Raw genomic sequence first — 19,870 nt, forward strand, 5'->3', positions numbered from 1 at the left:
CAAAATTCAATCATTCTATCTCCAGCTTCATTTCTGTCACCAAGTCCATGTTTTCCAACTACTGATTCTTCTTCCCTGTTCCCAACTTTTGCATTCCAGTCACCCATTATTATCAATGCATCTTGATTGCACGTTCGATCCATCTCCGACTGTAAGGGTTGGTAGAAATCATCTATTTCTTCTTTTTTGGCTCTCGTCGTTGGTGCATATATCTGGATGATAGTAGTGTTCACTGGACTTCCTTGTAAGCGTATGGATATAATCCTATTACTCACAATATTGTACTTCAAGATGGATCTAGAAATTTCTTTTTTAACTATGAAAGCAACTCCATTTTTCCTCACCTTTTCATCTCCAGAATATATCATATGATCATCTGACTCAAAATGCCCCATGCCAGTCCATCTCATCTCTCCAATGCCTAGTATGTCAATATTTATGCGTTCCATTTCTTTCTTAACGATTTCTAATTTTCCTACATTCATGGTTCCCACATTCCATGTTCCAATCACACACTTTTTTCTGATATTAGTGTTCCCTTGTTCTATTCAACAATTGCCTCTCAGTCTATGTTTCTCATGAGCACAACTAAGTATCCTAGGATTCCCATTCTTCTCAGTGTTTTCCATAATTTATCATGACCCACATTGTCAAATGCTTTTCCATTTAAAAAGACCAACAGCACAAAGAAACATATTTATTTTTTTGCTTTTATTAGTGATCCATCTGACACCAGCAATGATATCCCTTGTGCCATGGTCTCTTCTGAATCCAGTTTGAATTTCTGGAAGTTCTCTGTTGATGACTGTTCCAGCAATTTAAAAATAACCTTTAGCAAGATTTTACTTGAATGTGACTTTAATAATATTGTTCAATAGTTTATGTATTCTGGTGTATCTCCTTTTTTGGGAATGGGAACAAATACAGTTGTCTTCCGGTGAGTTGAGTAAGTAGTGTCGTCCATATTTGTTGACAGAGCCTGGTGAACATGTCCAATCTGCGTCTCTTTCCTGAAACATCTCAATTAGTATGTCATCAGTAGCAACTGCGGCCTTATTATTCCCACTGCCGTCTGCACAGCTTGGACGTACTTGAATCATCAGTTCTATTGGTTCTTGATCATATGCTACTTCCTGAAATGTTTCAGTGTCCATCAATTGTTTTTGGTACAGTGACTCTGTGTATTCCCTTCCATCTTTTGATGCTTCCTGTATCATTCAAAATTTTGCATGTGGAATATGTCACTGTTGCAACTTGAGGTTTGAATGTGCTTTTCAAATTCTCTGTTTGAGAAATGCTGAGCGTGTTCTTAGTTCTCTAACTCCAGCTCCTTGCAAGTTGTTGTTGCTGATTGCTGTTGAGTTGAGCAGGACTCATAGCAATTCCATGAACAAAGACTTAATGCCTTTCTATAACTATCATCATTTCTCCAATAGGCTCCTTGCATATTTCACCATAATGCTTTGCTTTGTCTTCTCGATTTGTCTTTTGAAACCTTCATTTCTCTTACTGCAGCACTCCTGCCCCTTGTTTTGGATTCTTTTTGTCCCAGTGCAAGTTTCAGTCTCATTTAAAATCCATTTGTCTTTTCTCCCCCTGCACCTTGTCTTTGTAATGACCTTTGTACTTTCTTCATAGATGTCCTTGTACAACTCATCTCTTCTTTGGTAATTAGTGTTCAGTATATTTACTAGTCTCTTTATAATTCCAACCTTTCAGCGCACGCCCCCCCCATATGTTCAGTGTACCCTGGACTTCATCCTTCAGTACCACTGCATGGTGACCATGTATTTCTTTCATTTTCCTTTGATAATTCTGCCTCATTCAGTATTTTTCTCTTAAGAATCATTCAGTATTGCAACCTGAAGCTTGAATTCTTTTGAGAAATGCCATTTCCAGGTGTGCATGTTTCATTGTAACACATTCCCTTCTCATGTTGCCCACTGAAATTGGCTCTCCTCTCTGTTCTTCATCTCTATCTTTTACACTTGATCTTAGCAGAAAGGCCGAGAAGCGATCATCTCTCTTTTGCTTTAGCTTCTTTGCTCAAGAGAAAGTTTCTGAGTGCCTTCTGACATCTGTGTTGGTCTTTCCTGTCTTTGTAATGACCTTTGGTTTTCTTCATGGATGATATCCTTGTGGTCATCCCATAACTTGTTTGGTCTTTGGTTTATTGTGTCCATTGCTTCAAATCTGTTCTTGGAGATTGTGTGTGTGTGTGGTTTCTGGGTCTGTGTGTGTATGTATATATATATATTTTTAATTTTTTAAAAATAGGTTTATAAAGAACTTGCATTTCCATTCATTCATTGTTGCACATTTTCCTCCCTGTACCCCACTTCCTAGTTCACTTTTTTCTTTAGGAAAAAAGTTCTTTTATTGTTATAGTCATGCCCCCCAACTCCCACCCCTGATCACTCTACTGTGCAACTTATTCTGGGCTCTTGTCATGCCAATAATACCTAATAATATATTCCTTTTATACAGTTCTCTCCCTCATCTGTTTCAATGCCATGCACATTATTTATTCCCTTTTTTCTTAGTTTCCCCCCAACCTCTATATCAGTCCTGTTCTGTAACAGTGGCATTATGCAGTATTTGTCTTTTTGTGACTGAGATATTTCACTCAGCATAATGTTCTCCATGGTCACCCACTTTGTAATATTTCATGAGTTGTTTTTCAATGCAGCATAGTATTCCACTGTGTGAATATACCACAGTTTCACTATCCATTCATTTGTTGATGGGCACTTGGGTTGTTTCCAACACTTTGCTATTGTGAACAACACAGCAATAAACATGGACATGCTTATATATGCTTGGTGGCAGTTATGGTCTCTTTAGAGTACATTTACCCAGTAGTGGAATTGCTGGGTCAAATGGTATCTCTATTAACAACTTTTGGAGAAAGTACCATACAGCCTTCCATAGTGGTTGCACCATTTTACACTCCCACCAACAGTGATTAAGGGTTCCAGTTTCTCCATAACCCTTCCAATATTTGTTGTTTGCTGCTCTGTTAAATTTTGTTATTCTTACTGGGGTGAGATGATACAGTTGTTTTGATTTGCATCTCTCTTAAGAGTTAGGGATTTCGAACATTTCTTCATGTGTTTATTCAATCTGAATGTCTTCTTCGGTGAAGGGTCTGTTCATATCCTGTGGCCATTTGGCAACTGGGCTGCTTACTTTTATTTTGTGTGGTATTTGAATATTCTATAAATTCTAGATATAAGTTCCTTATCAGACATGTTATTACTAAATACTTTTTCCCAGTCTGTGGTTTCCCTTCTTACCCTGTTGGAGTAGTTTTTGGATGTGGAGATATTTTTAAAATTCAGGTGAGTTAATTTCAGGGTCTTATTTTGGCTCTCACAGGCCTGTTTTCATTTTTCTCAGCTGTAGTTTGAACTTTCTTGTAATTGATGACTGACATCAATTTCTGGTAATTGATGTCTGACAGCCAGCCCCTGGCCTTATGTTGATTACTGATGTTGAACTTTTCCAGATTATTTCCAAAGTTGTGAACCTGATATTCCATCATGTAAAGTCCATGTGGATTGTTGTTGTTATGTGCCATGTGTATAGTTACCACTTAAGTTTTTTTTAAAAAGGTACTAGCATTCTACCGTGTGATCTGTGGCCTCATTTCTTTTACCAAGGACATATTTTTCCAACTACTAATCCCTTTTTCTAACTTTTGCATTCCTGTCAGCAGTTATTATCAATGCTTCTTGATTGCATCTTAAATTCAGATGTAGGGAGAAATCCTCAATTTCATAATTTTTGGCTTCAGTGGCTAGTGCATGTATTTGAGTAGTAGTTGTAGTAACAGGCCATCCTTGTATAGGTACTAGACTATTACCGACAGCATTGTACTTCAGATTAGTTTTAAAACATTTTATGTGTTCCCAGTAAAGATGAAATGATTATCCATCAAAATGGCCAATGCCATCAACTCATTAATACCTAGAATGTCAATCTTTATGTCTTCCATTTAATTTTCGACAACTTTTAGTTTTTCTAGATCCTTGCTTTGGACATTACAGTTACTTCACATTTTGAGTTTTACCACATCAGCAACTGAAGATCCTTCACTGGGTGAAAGCTTTACTCCATCCACATCATCAAGGTAGATTCTACTTCAAGGAGGCTGTTCTTTCCCAGTCGTATTTCAAGTGCCTTCCATCCTCACACTTATCTTCCATTACTGTACTCAAAAATATTATTAGCCTCTCCTACATGTCCAATGAATGTGATGAAGCTTTGCCATCTTGCCTCCAAGGATCACTCCAATTGCACTTTCTCCAAGGCTGTTTGTTCTTTTGGCAGTCTATGGCATAATCAACACTCTTATCCACACCTCAAATGCACTGGTTCTTCTATCATCCTTATTCATTGTCCAGCTCTCAGATGCATAACAGGCAACTGGAAACACTGTAGTGTGAATCAAGTGCACACTAAAGTGACATCATTGCCCTTGAGAATCACCTGAGCTTTAAAAAAAAGGCAGATTCTGCTCCTTGTTTATGTGGGACTGGTGTTATGTCCATTACAGAAAAGCTGCGTGATTGACTAGAAAGAGTAGCAACTTTGAAACTAGCTAGATTTAAACATGGGCTTTCCTCTAGGGGGTAGGTTTGGATATGTGTAGTCACAGACTAACCACCTCCCAGATCCCTTGGTGTAATGTTGGAACAATGTCACAGGCTGTTGTGAGGATTGGATGAAAAAGGACAGGAAGGCTCTCACACAGCATGGAGCATAAGAACACCTCCTCTCACTCTCAAAACCCACAGGCCTTCCAGCCCCAAAGCGACTCTTGAGTGGGGAAACAGGCCTACTGTGGATACCAAGCTAGCACAGCACCATGAAAGCATTTTCAGAGCACCCTCCCTGGTATCTGTGGGAGAAAAGCATGCATTTTCTTCCACCTTTGTTTAGGGCTGACTCTGGCCATCCTAGCTTTCCTAGTCTTTATTCTACTTTTCTGACCTGAAAATACTGCTGTTTGGATGGGTATTCACAATCATGACCAAAGATCCTAGGGAAGTGGAATTGCTTTCCCTTGTCTAATCCTTCACCCTCTTGTTAAACTCATATACCTCTTTTGTGCAGAAATGAAGACTCCTCACTCACTCCATCTTCAATGGGTCAGGCTAAGGGATTCTAGCAATGCCATTCCCAAGGCCCCAACCACCAGGTAATGAGCATGAGGTGGCACAGGGCTCCCTCTGTAAAGCTTGTGATTATCAGGTGGAAGGTTCCACAGGTCACTGGGGTGTGCTGACAGGTTGGGTCTATCTAGGAGTCCCACCAAGTATTGGGGTGCTTGGCAGAACCAGACATCAGATGTGGTGTGGGATGAGGGGTGTGGTGTCAGGGAGGGATTCAAAGATGGTTTAACTGCAACAGCACAGGGTCAGTGTATTCTCAGCTGGGATCCCCAAACCCTCCCAGCCAGCACAGGCGGGCCCCAATGCTCCTGCATCTAGTGGACAGGAGACTCTTCTCTAGTGGCTTTCTCTTTGGCCTTGACAGCAAAGAACCTATTCTCACAGGCCAGTAAAGGGTTGGGGAAAATCTTTGGGATTTTCCTTCTGGGGAAAGAACAGAGAATTAGTAATTTGTTGGGTTTGAACCCTTAAGGATTTGGCTGTCTTGAAAAGCATACCATGAAGCTATTAATATTTACTAACACAGAGAACAAGGCGTGATGAAAACTTTAGGAATAATAATAAAGCAGTAAGATAAAAAATTAATACAAGATTTTGTTTTAAATGTCCACAGCATTGGCATCCTTCCTGCAGGCAGGACTTTGAAGATACCTCGGTAGATCCTAGTTTGTAACCTCCTGGTTCCCTTTTTCAAGGATTCTTGTTTCTTGGGGTGATACAAATGTGTTGATTTCTACTGAGTGGACGGATACTGACCACAAGAAAACATTTATCTAATACTTATTTAAAGAGAAGTTATTCAATTGAGAGGAACATGTGGTTAGAAGTGGAGAGGCCAGTGGAAGCACAAGGTGGGCGGTCAGGATTAAAGTGTGAAGAACAGGCTCATGGGAAATGAGCCCAGTCACCTAGCTCTTGCTGTTGTTAACATTAAGTACAACTTACACCGACCCTGTGAACAGCAGGTCTGAACCCTGTCCTATCCTGTGCCATCCTCATCCTCTGACACAAAAAGCCTATTGCTAGCTTTGATGTTAACTTTGATGTCACTTTCCAAGGGTAAGTTCCATCTAGCAACATATGCTGAGCATGTGAAACTAAGCTTTGTACTTCTGCCTCTAAGAGCATTCTGCCTGAACCTTCTCCAAGCCATGTTTGTTCTTTTGGCAATCCATGGCATATTCACTACTTCACCACCACCACAACTCAAAGGCATTGATTTCTCTCCTGTCATTCTTATTCATTGTCCAGCTCTCTCAGATGCACAGCCAAGTGACTGAAACAACCATCACCCGAAAGCAGGGGACATCAAGTGGACATCATGGCTCCTCGGCACTTTGGAGAGGTCCCCGACAGCAGATTTGCCCAGTCCAATGTCTTGATTTCCTGACTGCTGGTGCCAAGGGTATTGACTGAATCCATTTAAGATGAAGTAGATGACAATTCAATCTTCTCCCACCTATCACGGTTATTGGTGGTGAGGATTTTTGTCTTACTGTTGAAAATGTGCTCAGAAGGGTAGACACGCTTGTCTGTCAGTTTCTTGTACTAAGGGGTGAAATGAATGTTTTTCTTGTTCCTTCCTGCAAATCAGGAGGGAGAAGCCACCCCCTTCCGGGCTTCCCTTGCACTCATTCCTGGTGGCAGGTGGGGGGTATTTCCTCCCTCCCTCACCCGGCTTTTGCCCACAGAAGCTGTCAGGAGGTGTTGCTAGGGGGTTTTGGGGAGATCTAAGTGTGTGAAGCTCAAGAGCAGTAAATTTGAGTCATTATTCCTGTGAATATAAGACAGACACTTGCTTAAGAGGGGCTGGCCACAGTTTGTGGGATTCTTGAGTTAAAAATTAACCCCTGCCCTGTTTCCCACCACAAATCCACAAAAGTTGCAGCCTCCTGGAGGAAAGACTAGAAAACGTTTCTTATAAAAGTATTATTTTTAATAAATCGATGTATTTCAATGTTTTAACATGATAACCCAATGCTATAGATTAAGGTAGCAAAATTGAAGATTCCTGGCCTCTCTTTTTTGAATATATATAAACACTATGAATGAAAGCACACGTGCATTCAACATCACGAGAATTTATCTTCAGGTTCAGGAAACTTCTCTAACACCTTTCACCAGTGAAGATGTATGTGTGTGCTAATGGGGCACAGAATGAAATGCTCACGATGCAGCTGCACTCTAAAATCATAGTGAAATGCAGGTCACTCCACAAATCTTTTAAACAGGATTTAAAGAAAAATAGAGCATGTATCAAAATTAGAGCATCTTAGAGAAAAGGAGACACCAAACACACACGAATGAGAACCCTGAAGCAGTGAATGTGTTTCTACCCGTTTTAGGATGGAAGAAGCCGTGGGCTCAGAGTCCTGGAGCTGTCTGGAGTGTTCAATCTCCTCAGTCACGGATGGATCGATGAACTAATAGCAGGACTCCCTGCCTCGTATGAATGCTGGTGAAGGGTACCTTGCACTACTGCTGTGGATCTGAGCAATAGCAGGCTGGATTTCATGCGCTCTACCACAGAACCAGCACCGTCTATGATTCTACAAACCATACATGGTCCAAAGCTGATGCTACCTCCTTAGGGTTTACAAAAACCAAAACACAACAAGAAGAGAAACCGGCGGCTTCTGACACTCTTATTACTGTCCACTATGAGAAATGTGCACTCATTAAAACACCTGACTCCATCACACCACACGTGTCCTAATGTTGGAGTTTTTGATACAGGACTTCTCTTAACGAAAGACTGGCTGCAGAACAACCAGACTTTTCTTCTAAAAGGCAGAGAAAAGCTAGTTAATTAAACCCATTCTTAATTTTGAACTGTAGAAGAGGGCACAATTTAAGAAACATTTTCCAAAGTTTAACCACTTATTCCTGAACCTCAGATACAACTGGATTGCAAGCAAGCCCCTGTCTAGAGTTCTATTGGTCTTTGCTGTGATAACTCATCTTGGGCTACTCTTATCTATGAGAACCCTTCCTATGATTTTTAAACTTCAAATGATGCCGATGATAGGAAAGACAACAGAGCTGCAAAATCCTGTGTGCTGAGCTGCTTGATCCTGGGTAATCACAAAGCGGAGGCTCCTGGCTCCTCACCAAGAAGTGCTGAGCTCACAGCTGCTTCCTTCTGCTGGTCAGTGGCCCAGACTTAAACTGTGTTTAATTAGGAAAGCCTATAATCCGACATATACAGATGCATCATCTCGACACAAACAGCACCAAATCCTTTCCAATAACCTGGTACAGCCTTTCTGTGTCATGCTAAATAAATCTCATTTTCAGACCCAAACCAAGCCCAGTAATAATGGCACAGCCTTTGCTTTAGTCACAGCTATTTAAACAAGTGCTCTGCCCCTAAAAAACGGACATCTTTGAATAAGCTTTCCTCTGTGGAAACAAAAGTTAAAAAAAAAAATCAGGTGAAGTAGTTTTATCTTCTTAGGGTTGACGATCCTAACCCAAGGTTTATTCTCCCCAAGAACAGGGTGTGCTTAAGTAGAAAAAGCAATAAAAAAATTAGCCTACGGAAAAGTTAAAGATGTGGTTTACAGAGAGCTTGGGTACCTTCACTCAGAGCAAACAATCCAATATAGAACTTTAAATAAATGTAGATGATTTTTAAACCGACAAGATATATATATGTACACATGTATATATAAAGCTGGTCACTGCCTTGGGTAATTTATATACTGCATCCAGTATTTTATGTAGGACATTCATTCTTAAGGCAGAAGTATCTCATTTTACAAATAACAACTTGATTCTCACATCTACGGATCGAACCGGGAGGAGAAGTTTCCGACTGGGAGTGCTTATCTGCGGTGAGGATTTCATTCTTAGTGTAGAGAATATTTAAAAGAACATAAAAAGATGAGTTTTTTAAGACACACAATTATGACTTTTGAATTTGCGATGAATGAGGCTGTAGGTAATCCTACTTATTAGGACAAACTATTCCCATGGCAAATAAACAAACTCTGATATACTCTTCCTGACAGAATACGTCGAAAGTATGAAATATCAAAAGAGTTCTCTTTTTTGGAGTGTGTTATTTTAGACTCTGGTTTTAAAGATCTAGTATAAAAGGCAGCCCGAAGAGTTAAAAGCAGTTGAATGTCAACTCGCACTGCTAAGCCAAAGTCTACCACTTTGTATCTTCCTACCCCGTCAACCAAATCTTGTGCGGGAAGGAAATTGGTTAAGTATTTAAATAAAAATGAGACCCTCCCACCCACGCCCAAATGTGCAAAAATACTTATCAATGATTAGCGAGGAGACCCTTTAAGAAAACATCCTAATTCCAAGAAAGAGGCATCCAGACAGGCGGCACCCAGGATGCCCGGCTCCATTGGGCGGACGATTGATTGCTGGACGGACCCTCGCAGGTGTGCTCATGGGAGGAGAAAGGAGAGTTGGCCCCCTGGTGGTGGTGGTGGGGCTCTGATCATGCGGACGCACGTTCCCCCAGGTGCTCCTTCACCTCCGTCCGAGCGGCTGCCTGCATCCTGGTGCACGAAGCTTTAAGAACAAAAACAGACAAAAATTCGAAAAGACAATTCTTGCGCGCAGGTGATGGTGACGGTACTAGCATCAAGTACCATCTGTGTGCCTAGGGTTTGTGCCAGAGCTCGACAACGGTCAGGAGCAAACGAAGGCTACCCACCCAGTTCAGGAGGGATGAAGCCTCTCTTCCTTACGTGGCAGGAGTCCATGCAAGAGTTGTAAACAGTGTACAAAATACTGTAAACATAACAGAGCTCGTAGAAAACAGAAGTCAGCCCGATTTACAAGTGGGTAAAAAATCAGAGGGTGGCTTCCTACAAAGTTCTCCCTCTTGCGCCAAGTGATTTTTTTTTAATTACAAATAGAATCCTGAGCTGAGAAACTGGGATTTGGGGGAGAACCATCTTTGCATACAAAATATCCAAAAGATGTTTCATTTCTGCTTTCCTCTAGTGATACTCAAACCGCCAGCGCCAGTTCGGGCCGTGTGACTCTGGAGAGCTTAGAGTTTCGTGTGGTGGCCAGATCTGGAGGTGGCCCCTGTGCTGGCCATGGATGCCGAGGCGGCTGCGTCCTCCGCCTCCTCCAGCTCCTCCTGCAGCTCCTGGCTGACGCTGGACTGCAGAGCGGCTGGGGTCAGCCACTCCTTCGGGAGACAGCTCTGCAGGAAGGGGATACAGGAACTGAAGTAGGCCAGCCGATTGATCCAGCGAGGAATCTCTTTCCCACAGAGGATCTGCAGAGGGGAAAGGGAGTGCATTAGGAGAGGCAGGGTCACCTAGAGAGGACACGCAGGAGGAAGATGGATTTACAGAGCTGTCTCTGTGGCCCACTGCCATCTCGGGCCTCAGAGGATAGGCCACCTGATCTGTGTGGGCACAGCTCCTGGACTTTGGAACTGGGTGCCTGCTGTCAGCTCCTTCCTTTGCATTTGAACGATGCAGGAAGGACTTGTGCCAAGCCAGGATCTCAGCAGAGCAAAAGAGGCCCTAGGCAGTCAGAAAAACCAAATCAAATGACTAATTAAAAAAAGATATATTAGTTTACATAGAAAATTCATAAGCATTTTGTTTCATTCATGTACACAGCGTTTCACGTTGTGCTTCATATGATCATCCCCATATGTGTTTTATAAAATTAATTACCACTGACCTATGCCCACTATTATCTCGTCTTTTCAGGTCACAACTGGATCTTCTCCAATTCCTTCACCCCTTGCCCCAACCCACCAAACTCTATGACCTTGTGATTTCCTCTTCCCACCTCCAGCCTCCCTGTTCTGTCCTTTTCCTTCTATGGACTTTTATCCACTTCTTACTAGTTATCCTTCTATTTTTACAATAATGGTCCTATGCAGTATTCATCCTTATAAGCCTGAGTTAGTTCACTCAGCATAATGCTCTCTACCAAATGGCTAATTTTTAGCTTCAATTTCCTTCTTCCCAAAGTATTTTCTCCTTACCTGACCTGCAGTCCACCCTTCCTCCTGTCCCTGACCCACTCTTCCAAAGAGTCCACTAGTCCATAGGCAAACTTCTCTCTGATGGGTCCTGGCTCAGAAGTGGGTCTACTGACAGAAGTCTGATCATCGTCTCTGCAGATTCAGGGTCCAAGGAACCCCTGCAGCACCCGCTTCTCACCCCAATACTGAGGGCATGGTTCCTGTGCACTATTTCCAACGGCACACAGGAAGTCCTGGTAACTTCCTCAGACTAACTTTCTAGTACCTTCTGTCTCTTCTGGGAAGGAAATTTCAACCAATCCATGGTCCTAGGTGCTCTGTCCTCAAGCATGCCAAAATTACCATCAAATTATCTGAGTCTCACTCAGTTGATGACTTTGGAAAGAGGCTTTAAAATATCAGTCCCCAAATTAGCTAACATTTTGGTAAGCAGACATCTGTGATTATGAAACACAACTTTGCTCCTTAAAGGTTTAGCTCTACTCCTGAATGGTTACTGCATTCATGTGAAATAGTACAACTCTCTCATTCCTGTGAAATAGTACAACTCTCTCTATAACAGGGGGAAAAGGCTGGTTCCACATGTGAGAAGGTAGCATGTTCTGACCAGAACATTTCCATTTGCCCAGAATCTATCATAGAACCAATGGGCACACAGAGGAAGGGGGGTTCTAAATGTATTTAACACACATGTGCATGTTAACAAGATCTGGGAGAAAGGAGGGGCAGACACGAAACCTACAAGAGACATAGGTCTCTCCCTGTGGACTACATTTCGTACCAAGGCGAGACTGACAACCAGGATGTGAATGCTCCACCAACAGTGTGGCCACAATCAGGAGCTCAGGACTCAGGAAAGCGACATCCAGTGCAACTCATGCCACAAAAACGTGCATCAGGAATGGGTTAATGTAGCGCATTTTATGTGCTATGCACCTCAACACCCTGAACAACTAGGGAGCAAGCCAACAAAAATTTCCTTCCTCCTGCCACCCTTTAACACCTATGCTACAGGGCAGGGTTCAGATCTGCCCTTCACAGGGTCGCTAGGATTCCTAGCTGACTTGATGATATCTAACAATAACAAGAAACCATGTATCGAAGAACCATACTTTCAAGGACCTAAGGTTAGATCTAAGAATGGTGGGAGAGAGGAGTGAATGGTTTTACAGGGAAACAATGTAAGCTGGCCCATAAGCAGCTCCAGGCATTCTCCAGAAGATCACAGGGGAGGACAGAGCATGCAGTGGGATCCCTTAGCCCCTTGCATCATGCTGGCACGCCAATTCTAAATCACAGGGTCTTGGGAGACAAGGCAGAATGGCCCCACAGGCCAGCCAAAGCTGTGACCTTCATGGAAGGGGATGCCGCATCTTCCTCCTGCAGTGGTCTCAACCACCAACCTTCTGGTTAGCAGCCGAGTGCTTTAACCACTGTGCTGCCCAGGCTCTCGACAGAGGGATGATGTTATTGTTCTTCTGTGCTGTCGAGTCAGAACCAACTCAGAGCTGATCCTCCGAGTGTTCAGAGGCTGTGAACTGAACAGAACGAGAAGGCTCACCTTTCTCCTCGGCGACAGCTGGTGGATTTGACCATGTGCCTTTGGGCTGGCAGTGCAAGTCCTTATCTGGAAATTTGTCTTTGATAAATGAAAATGACCTAATCCATGCTAAATTTCAACTTTCACTAAATGTCTTTTAAAGCATGTTCTCCCCCAGTCCAGGACCAACCCATGATCATCATGAATTCCATTTTCTTCCTTGATTGCTCCGTCTTTACTTGCTAGGTTAATCTCATGTTTCCCATGTTAGATGTAGGATCCACAGGGAGGGACACATGTCCTCCTTGGAGTCACCTGGGATGACATACGGTGTTACCACTCTCAAAAACTCATTGCTACTGTGCAGGGTGGAACTCGAAGCGGTCCCCCATCATGGTGCCAAGGCTGCAATTCCTAACAGGAAGAGAGGCCCAACTTCCCTCCTCAGAGAGACTGGTGACTTGATCAGCCTGGGGTGGGTGGCCTTGTGGTTATCAGCCCAACACATCCAGAAATGGCCACCATTCTGACGGGTTAGCAAGGCGGCTTCCTGGTGACTCCACCATAATGTGACCTTCTATAATTACAAAGTGCTTTGTGGGGAGGTACCCCCGGTAATAAGCACATATTCTACCCCTAACCAATGACTCACCTACTACTTCCGGATACTGAGGACACCTGCCTGACTTCTCTATTACCCAGATCATCACCAAATGGCCATTTAGTGACTCTACCATTCCTCCTATTGGTTTGTTTTCAACTGTAAGGAGTTTTTCCTTATTTATTTAAGCAACAATTTGTAGATTCTCATTTTAGTCTATGAGTGTGTGTGTGTATATATTCCCTCCCCCCTTGTGAACTGTCAAGTCAGATCCGACTGGCACAGCAGGAGACTGCCCTTCCTTCTCCAGCGGAACAGGTGGATTTGAACCGCATACCTTGGGGATTGTAGTGCAGCTTCTTGCCACTAGTCCATCAGAGCTCCCGTAACAAGTATAATTTTAAAACTTTTTACCATTATACAAATATATACACACATAAAATTCAACATCTGCTGATTCATCATTTAAAAAGTTATTTTTGGGTAACTATAGAGCCTTGCATACAGCTGGAAGAACAGAGATATTTCATATGCCATCCACTCATCTTCTTCCAATCATCAAGTCCTGTGTAACTGTAATACTATACTGCAATAAGGAAACTGCTATCACATCATCAATCCACCACATTCACATTTAACAGTTTTATATGCACTCAATTGCATAGATGGGGGTACCTATCATAGCCTCTGGCCAACCCTGATACTCATCTTGGGTGAAATTTATTGCCCTAGGGAGATGGTGAGCTCTGGTGGCCTAGTGGCAAGGAGGTATGCTGCAATCCCAAAGGGTTCAAGACCACCAGCTACTCCACAGAAGAATGATGGGCATCTCCTCCCATGTGACTAAATGTCTCTGAAAACTGGCCAGAGGGTCAGTTTTGAGTCGGTTCCAACTCTATGGTAAACAACAACAACAGAGTGATGGTCAGGACCTTGACCTGTAGCTAGAGAGACAGCTATGAAGCCTCAGAAAGCTCAGATCTGCAGCCCAGAGAGTGGCTATGAGTTGTAGTCACCTTGATGGCACACAACGATGATGACTCTGCAAGGATAAAGGCAGAGTTAAGACCCGTTAGCTCACAAGTCTAAAAGATTTACTATCTGGTCCTTAAGGGAATTCTGGTGGCTTAGTGGTAAGGACTTGTGCTGCCAGTCCAAAGACATGTGGTTTGAATCCATCATCTGCTCTGTGGGAGAAAGACGGTTATCTCCTTCCTTGTGTTTTAATGCCTCTGAAGAAATCCCACTGGAGGGTCAGCTATTGATTGCTGCGACTTGACAGCACACAACGGTTTTATCAGTTTCTCACCTAAAGAATTTTGGAAATCTGAAACCCTTCTTTCATTTTGTCATCTCAGTTCCTTTCTTCCAAAGCTGGCAGTATTCAGATGATCAAATACGTGGAAAGTTTGGGGGAGCTCCTGTGTGTATGATGGGGGATCTACTCTGTGAGACACGAGGGTCCTTGCAGATTCTTCCTAAGTGACTCCTGTACCAAGCACAAGGCTAGTCAGTGTCGTCAGGTGCTGTCAAGTTGACTACAACTTAGCCACTCAATGAACCACCCTGTCATGCCTGTCCTGTGCTATCTTCAAAAATCTCTGCATTCTTACACCCACTGCTAGTCACTGTGTCACTCTAGCTCACTGTGTGTGTGTGTCTGTGTGTGTGCTTTCCTTTCTTTAACTAAATCTCTATCTTTCTCAGCTTGATATCTTTTTCTAAAATCTGGCCCCTTCTAACAACATGTCCAAAGTATATGAGACAGTTTCACACTTTTGCCTCAAAGAAGCACTTCAACTGCACTTATTCTAAGATAGCTTTGTTTGATCTTTTGGCAGTCCATGAGATATTTAATACTGTTTACCAACACCACAATTAAATGGACTGATTCTTACTCAGTCTTTCTCATTCATTGTTCAACTTTCAGATACCTTTTCTCAAAAATCTGAAAATACCATGGTCATTGAGTCTTTAAACTGACATCCTTGCTCTTTTTAGCACAGATTTCTCCAAAACAGCATATCTTTTGATTTCTTGACTGCTGCTAACATGGTTGCTGCTTTCTTGATGTAGCGATGCAATCTACAATGAAGGCAGTAGTCTTTGATCTTCTGCCGTAAGTGCTCCAAGTCTTTACTATCTGCAGCCGCACTACGTCATCTGTATATTGCAGATTGTTGATGATATTTCCTCTAACCCTGATGCTACATTCTTTTTCACAGAGTCCAACTTGTCAAATATTTGCTTAGCATACAGACTAACTAAATACAGAAAAAGGATCCAACCCTGATACCCATCTTCCCGGATTTTAAGCCATGTAGTGCTCCCTTGTTCTGTTCAGGCAACTAGTTTTTGGTCTTGGCTTAAGTTTCACATAGCACAATTAAGTGTTCTGAGAATACCAATTTCCTCAATGTTAGCCATAATTTGTTATGACCCACATAGTCAAACTCCTTTGCATAGTCCATAAAATACAAGTAAACATCTTTCTGGTGGTCTCTGCTTTTAGTCAAGCTCCATCTGACACCGGCAAAGAACTGCCAGAAATCCAAGCTGGGCTCTTCTGAATCCAGCTTGAATTTCTGGCCATTCTTTGCCAATGTTCTGTTCTAGCCATTTACAAATAATCTCCAGCAAGATTTATTTGCAAGTGGGATTGTTGAAAAATGTCTGTATTCTGTTGAATCACCTTTATTTGGAATTGGAACAAATATGAATATCTTTCAGCCAGTTGGTCAGATACTCTCTTATTTCGTGGCACTGGCTAGTGAGTACACCCAGGGATGCAGCTGCTGGTTCGAATACTTGAACTGATGATCCATCAATTCCTGGAGCCCAATTTTTTGCCAATGCCTTTATTGCAGCTTGAACATCTTCTTTCATTACCGTTGGTTCTTGATCATTTACTACTTCCTGAAATGGTTCAGTGTTGACCAATTTTCGGTACTGTGACTCTATGTATGACTCTCTGTATTTTTTTCATCTTCTTTTAATGGTTTCTGCATCATTCAAGATTTTGCCCATAGAATCCTACAGTATTGCAACTTGAAGCTTGAATCTGTCTTACAATTCTTTCCGCATGAGAAATGTCAGGAGTGTTTTTCCCTTCTGAATTCCTACCTCCAGCTCCTGGCACATTCTGTTATAATGAGCTTTGCCCCTCTTGAGCTTCCATTTGAAATCATGTTTTTAAGATCCTTCTCTAACATTCATTTTGGTCTTTTCTTTCTTTCCCGTGTATGTAATGACCTTTTTGTTTGTTTAAATAAACCTTTTCTTTTATACTGGTTTACCTACAAAGTTTATATACATTATTTTCCCCACCAGATCTTTCCCATTCCCTTTACTTACCCCTGCCTCTGTCAATCAAATCGTGCAATCCTATGATTACTCCCCTGCCCATCTTCACCCCTCTGTGCGAACCCTCCCTCTCCTTGGATCCTCAAACATGTTTTACTAGTTATCTATTTCAACAATAATGGTCTTATGTAGTACTTGTACTTATGAGACTGAATTCAATCACTGCTCCCGCATGCTGCATAGTATTCCATCACGTGAATAAACTATAATTTCTCAATCCATTAGATTATGGTTGGACACCTGGGCTGTTTCCATGTTCTTGTGATGGTGAATAACACTGCTATGAACACTGCTATACAAGTCTCTATTTGTGCCTCAGTTCTCATTTTTTTCAGGGTATATTCCAAGCAGTGGAATGGCTGGGTCATATGGAATTTCTATCTTCAGCTTTTTGAAGTGCCAAATTGCCTTCTGGAGTGGGTGTACCATTGTAATGACTTTTCGATTTCTTCACAGATTATTTTCTTGATTTCATCCCTAATTCACCTGATCTTTAGTCATCAAATCTATTCTTAAGATGGTTGAGATAGACTTAGGGTTGTATTTTGGTTCTTATGGACTTGTTTTAGGAAAACTGAAAGTTTTAAAAACTGAAAGTTGTAAAAAAAATAAATGGAATCCCTCAACAATGATAATGTCCTTGGCATTAAGGAACTAAACTGAACTGGTATAGATTCTGAATCAGACAATCATATGCTCTATTATGCAGGAATGGTAAATTGAAGAGAAATGGTGTGGTGTCAATAAATTACTTTAAAAATTGGCTTTTCTATTTGTAGCCTCCACTGGGAAAATGATCTTCAGCTATCTTAACTATAGACACATGGTCTTGCAAATCATCAACAGCGGTGGGACCAACATAAGAAAGTACTTTCCACACCGTGAATATGTGTGAAGACATCACCACAGAAGAAGTAGAGTGACTTCCTGATTTAGCCCAAGTCTATGGGTTAAGCATCTAACTGCATCCAGCCAGGCTCACCACTCACCAGTTTATGCAAAACTGGCCTGCATACCTACAATCATTCCCCTGATAGGTCTGAGACTCTGGAGGACGTTCCAGCAAACCATCAAACCATATAGGAGCTGGGGAACTCAACCAATAATCATAAACTTATAAAGTAGGTTAAGCATTTGGGACTATACTAACTTGAGAGTTCTTGTAACTAATCTGCTACTAAAATTAGCAGAATGAATAATAAAAACAAATGATGTCACATTATTTAAAAATGTGTTAGAGACAGTGAGATTGGCACAAGACAGAGCAGGTTTTAGGGCTGTTATACATAGGGTCGCTATGAGTCGCAGGTAACTAGATGGCACATAACAACAACAACATCCTCAAGTATAATGCTATCACTGCTAGAATAGTATCCACAGACATTAAAATATTTGCTATTATTATTACTGAAAGCAGGGAATACCAGAGGAATGTCTATCTGTGTTTCACTGACTATGCAAAGGCATTTGACTGTGTGGATCATAACAAACTGTGGCTGACTCTGAGAAGAACGGGAACCCCAGAACACTTGATCGTGCTAATGTGAAACCTATATTTGGACCAGGAGGCAGTCATCAGAACAGAGCAAGGGAACACTGCATGGTTCAAAACTGGGAAGGGCGTACGGCAGGGATGCATCCTATCTCCGTACCTTTTCAACCTATATGCAGAACAGATTATGCGGGAGGCTGGGCTCTATGAGGAGAAATGTGGGGTCAAGATTGGTGGACGATTTATCAACAATCTGTGTTATGCAGCTGACACAACCCTGCTCGCTGAAACTGAAGAGGACCTGAAGCACCTGCTGCAGAGGGTCAAGGACTGCAGCCTCCAATATGGATTGAGGCTCAATGTCAAGAAGACAAAGATTCTCACCACTGGACCAATCGGCAGCATCAGGATGGATGGTAAAGAGATTGAGATTGTTCACAGCTTTAGTTTGCTTGGCTCCATAGTCAACAGTCTTGGCACCAGCAGCCAGGAAATTAAAAGGCGCATTGCCATGGGAAAGTCTGCTGTTAGGGACCTCTCCAAAGTACTGAAGAGCAATGGTGTCTCTCTGGAGACTAAGGTGCGTCTGATACAGGCTTTGGTCTTCCCAATCACTTGTTATGCATCAGAGAGTTGGACAATGACCAAGGAGGATAGAAGGAGAATTGATGCCTTTGAGCTGTGGTGCTGGAGAAGAGTATTGAGAATACCATGGACTGCTAGGAAAACAGATTTGTCCTGGAAAGGGTTAAACCGGGTGGCTCCTTGGAGGCAAGGATTTGAGGCTCCGTCTAACATACTTTGGACATGTTGTGAGGAGAGACCGGTCCTTAGAGAAGGACATCATGCTTGGGAGGGTGGAGGGACAGCGCAGGAGGGGAAGGCCCTCTATGAGGTGGATTGATTCAGTGACTGGGATAATCGGGATGGGAGTGTCAGAGACAGTGAGAATGGCAAAGGACAGAGCAGAGATAAGGAAAGTAGTACATAGGGTCGCTATGAGTCGCAAGCGACTCAATGGCGCATAACAACATCAACAACATTACTGAAACATATGCACACCCCACTAAATTCAAAGACGGAAGAAACAGAAGATTTCTACAAACTCCTGCAGTCTGAAATTGATTCAATATACAATAAGATGGCATTAATAATATCTAGTGACTGGAATGCAAAAATTGCAAACAAAGAAGGTAGTTGGAAAATATGGTGACAGAAATGAGGCTGGAAATCAAATGACAGAATTCTGCACAATCAATGCAGTTAATTTGCAAACACTTAAAAAAACCCCACATAAAAATAGTTACTATATACACAGATCTCATCAGATTGATTACATCTATAGAAAGAGTTGATAAAGAAGCTCAACATCAGCTGTTATTACAAGGCCAGGGGTTGACTGACAAACTGGCCACTGTAATTTGGTAGTTAGCAGTTTATTGATAAGATCTTTGGGATCTTTGATAACATTATAGAAGCTCCCAATCATACTAACAGGAAGCCAGCTTTATCAAGAAATTGCCTTTAGTAAGAAAATGGGCCTCCTCATTGTCAATGTGATTCCGAACTGAAACAAACTAATCTGTACCTGTTGTTACTAAGGAACTGTTGTTACTGTTGGATCTAAGGGACCCTTCTGTGATTTTCAGAGGCAGTAAATTACTTGGGAGGAGAATGCCCATCTTTCTCCTTCACAGTAGTTGAAGGGTTTGAACCA

At 42.1% G+C, this 19,870-nt stretch overlaps 1 protein-coding gene across 1 annotated transcript in view; it reads right to left on the reverse strand.

Annotated features, from left to right (window-relative positions):
• Positions 1 to 10,049: 10,049 nt before the first annotated feature.
• The window catches only part of LOC102861819 (desumoylating isopeptidase 2-like), a 75,794-nt gene continuing 65,973 nt past the window's right edge, over positions 10,050 to 19,870 (reverse strand). The window contains exon 5 of the mRNA XM_006898063.1: positions 10,050 to 10,431. Coding sequence (XP_006898125.1) covers positions 10,198 to 10,431 — 234 coding nt within the window. The 3' untranslated portion in view covers positions 10,050 to 10,197. The remainder of the gene's footprint in view (positions 10,432 to 19,870) is intronic.

This window comes from Elephantulus edwardii, unplaced genomic scaffold (assembly GCF_000299155.1).
Source record: "Elephantulus edwardii isolate Elephantulus edwardi_28Jun2011 unplaced genomic scaffold, EleEdw1.0 scaffold00219, whole genome shotgun sequence".
In the NCBI taxonomy this organism is placed as follows: Eukaryota; Metazoa; Chordata; class Mammalia; order Macroscelidea; family Macroscelididae; genus Elephantulus; species Elephantulus edwardii.